Raw genomic sequence first — 3,777 nt, forward strand, 5'->3', positions numbered from 1 at the left:
GACATGGCTGGTCCTGACCTAAGGGGAACCTCCCTCCTCCCCCCCCACCCTAATTCCCCCTAAAAATTTGTTAAAACACCCCTGTAAAAACCTTCTTAATTTGCATAATTTCAACGATTTTTTGTATCAGTTTGTTATGTCCCAGCCTAAAATTTAAGCACACAAAAGACTACCTACTTAACTCTTTTATTGGAGATCCAAGATTTGAAGCCTAAAACTAATACATTTCAAGCAGGGCTTTGCCACTGAAATTGTTTGCCATGGAATTTGTGTGCAACCTAAGCATAGCATATTAGGGGATGTCTGATTTGAACCAGAGTGGGGAAAAGCTGCCTGTTAAAGTCTTGGGTTTTCTTTCTGCCAGGATCTACCACGTAATGTGCAAGAACTGCTGGGCCTTTCCGAGAGCAAGTCCCCCACCTCCAGCACTGACACAGCCAGCTCCCCACAGCCACTGTCGCCCAGTCAGGTGCAGGAAATGGACTTGACTGACAGCATTTCCCCAAGCCAGCCGGACAGCAGCATCGAAATCCTGCCTGCGGAGGATGCCTCCACCTCTCAGAGCCTGTCTCCGTGAAAAGCTCACATCGCCACAACCATCTTCTTAACACAAGCACTTTAATCAGAGCAGGGGGTGGGCTAGGAGGGAGGCAGGTCAGGGGGCCTTGCAAAGTTATTTTCTTCCTAGAGTCCAAATAGTTGTAGGAATATCAAGTCTCAATCACAGCCAGTGGGCTTACTGTGCACAGTGTGCCTTTATATGTAACATAAGGCTTCCCTGAAAAGCCCCAGGTCTTGGCCCAAAGTTGGTTTTCACTTCTGGTTGTACAGTATAAAAAGACAGAAAGGAGCAGGCTAGTAGCTGTCGTCCCATTGGTTTTCTGATTTATATTCCGAACCTCCTAAATCCTGTTTTTGCTGTCTGTCTTGCAACATTTCTTTTATATGTTGAGATTCAATTTTTTGGGCAGCAGCTATTGCTTCTGCCAGTTGAAGCCTCTGCCTTGACTTACAGAATTTAGTTGGAGATGCCCAAGCTATATGCTAAACAAAAATGCAGGAAAGCTAACTAGAAAGTTCCTTAGTGGAAAACTCTGAATATTGCAGAGATGTTCTCTCTGGGAGAAACATAGAATCAGAGCTTTCAGGATTAGAGGCTAGAAGGCCCAACTCCTAAGTTATTTAGTATTTTGCCAAGGAATTCCTGTTGATATGCTGCCTCGTGCTTTCTTCCCACGGCTGGAGGTTCATCTCATGCCCTGCTTGCTGTTTTCTCTTTAAAACATGATTATAAATTAACTGCAATACATTGAGGAGGGATGTCAGACTTTGTTCTTCAGTGCCTCTCTAATCCAGCAGGCACGTGGCTCTGAAGCTTTGTGTGCATACACAGACTATTCTCCTTCCCATTAAACAGCATCTTTCTTGGTCCTTATCTTGCTTCCCTCCCCCCTTTATAAAATACATTAAAAGTATTCTGTCATTCTTTTGAGTGTGCAGCTCGTTGGAGGTGAACATTGCTTGGCCTGAGCTATTTTACTGGGTGGGCTGAGACTGGAGAGGGGAGGGATTAAAAAAGAGCCTTCAAAAGCTACTCCTTTGCAGATTGGTCTAAGGCCTTTCCAGAGCATGCACACATTCCTTTTTATCTTGGTGTGCTGCACTTTTTTAAACCCAGTGTGATTGTGGATTACTGCAAGGAACACTTTATTGTGAGACTCACAGCCTCATCTTTTTAATATTTTCAACCGACTCCCTTACATCTTGTAAACACGTGTCAGCAATTCAACCCAAACTATCTATGCATGAAATGTAAATACAAACTAGGAACAGACGTAGATACAAAGGAAAGCAAATAGAGAATAAAATTGTAAACAGATAAAAGGGTGATCAGATTGATATAATTTTCTACAAAATGATTAGTGACATCTTAAAACTACAGTAGCTCAATGTTTAAATCACATGATTGCTTAGAATCAATTACTGTATTTTGTATCTAGATCTTTCTCTCAACACGAAACCAGTCCAAAGGCTGGGGGTTGACACATTTCATTAACTCTGTCCTCTTGGAGCAAAAGTCATTGATGGGAGCCATAGTGATTTGACAACCTTATATTTAAGATATATCTGTAATTGAAGAGTGTTTGCAGAGGAGGCTCTATGACCTTGACATGTAATTCCATCATTGCTGACTTCTAGCTCAATGTTGCTTTCTTCTCCCAACAAGGAAACCACCACCTATATAATTAAATCATTTTTATACTGCTATATTTAGAAGTAATAGAGTCAATAGGGCAGCATCCACTATGAACTGTCATCAAAAGAAAAAGCAGTGATTGACTTATGTTTTGTCAGATCACTGATTCATCAAACAGGATTATTTACATTCAAAATAATGCTCCAGATGTTGGATTACAATTCTTACTAATATTCTCAATCTGGGTAGAATTCACGGCAGGCTACAAGTTGATTTGGTTTAGCCTTCATTAAGCAGTAATTTCAAAAAATTTCAAAAGACCTTCCCTGGTTCTACCTAGAATTTGGGACTGGTGTCTACCATTGAGTAAGCTTATTCCATATCAGCATTGATATAGGGAGGAAAAATTTGATTCCTGGCTTTGTGAGGTAATGAGATGGGTCTTGCGGGAAAATCAGCTTTCTGATTATTTAAGAAGACTCTCAACTTTGCTCAGTGAAGCAATGTTGAATTTTGAAAGTGTGTCCCATGAAGCTACTGGACAATGGTACAGAATGTACCCACAGCTGCCTTCTGGGAATTTTTAAATAACTTCTCCAGTCTATGCTCTTGGGAGGGTGAGGTAGTCTACCATCCAGGTCAGATCATGCTTAGATTCTCAGTGTCTGGTACGCCTATCTGTTAAGTTCTATTTTATTTTTATTTATATTTCATGTTTCTAAACCATCTATCTCCCTCAGAGGGAAGACAGCTGTGGGCCAAGACAGAGCTTGGCCAGAAAGCCAAATGCTCCAGAAAAGTGTTCTAAAGCAGAGGTCCCCAACCTTTTAGCCACCAGGGACTGGTTCTGTGGAGAAAGGTTTTTCCACAGACTGGAGAGTGCGTGGTTTTGTGTGCTGCCTGCATCCCATGGATGGGGCTTTGCTTGTGCGGACCGGTTGCTGGCATGCCGTGGCCTGGTACGGGTCCACAGACGGGGGTTGAGGACTCCTGATCTAGAGGAAGGAGCCAGGCATTTGTGACATGCTGTGATAAAAAAAATCATACTTCAAAAGGCAACAAGCATTGATCTTGTGGGTTTTCATTGTATAAGTCACAAGTGTTAGCTAGGGAATGAAGTGTAGGGGATATCCTCTTAGGGGCTTGATTTCAAGGGTGTTCACAGCTCAGGGAGGGGGAGATGTCGGCAGTCCCATGGGGAAGCCCAATTCTGTGCCTTTACTACCAAGAGCGCAAACCTTGGTCTCTGCAAATTCGTTATGTATTACTGTGGACCCTTCCCCAGCCCCATGAGTGAAGGGTAACGGCCACCAGAGCTTACATTTTCCAGCTTCTCTGCAGCAAACCAGATTCCACTGCAGTGAATGCAGCATTGCTCTCGCTTCTCTCTCCCTCCCCCCCAGCACTGCAGGAGAGCAATGCAGGGAGCCAGTGATGCAGTACTAAATGGCAATTTGTCCAGGATCACGAAGCTTGGCTGGCTACTAGGCTTTTCTTGGCGCTTCTATGCCTTCCTTTTTTGTCTTCCTGAAACACCTACCGGTAGCAGTGAGCACTGGGATTTTTTTATTATTATTATT

The 3,777-nt window shown here is 43.1% G+C and overlaps 1 protein-coding gene across 1 annotated transcript in view; it reads left to right on the top strand.

The window, feature by feature from the left end:
• Positions 1-1,510, top strand: part of LOC107282502 (TBC1 domain family member 17) — a 23,587-nt gene extending 22,077 nt beyond the window's left edge. The window contains exon 17 of the mRNA XM_015810282.1: positions 365-1,510. Coding sequence (XP_015665768.1) covers positions 365-577 — 213 coding nt within the window. The 3' untranslated portion in view covers positions 578-1,510. The remainder of the gene's footprint in view (positions 1-364) is intronic.
• Positions 1,511-3,777: the final 2,267 nt, after the last annotated feature.

Source organism: Protobothrops mucrosquamatus, unplaced genomic scaffold (assembly GCF_001527695.2).
Source record: "Protobothrops mucrosquamatus isolate PMUCROS unplaced genomic scaffold, P.Mucros_1.0 scaffold8, whole genome shotgun sequence".
NCBI classification, from domain to species: Eukaryota; Metazoa; Chordata; class Lepidosauria; order Squamata; family Viperidae; genus Protobothrops; species Protobothrops mucrosquamatus.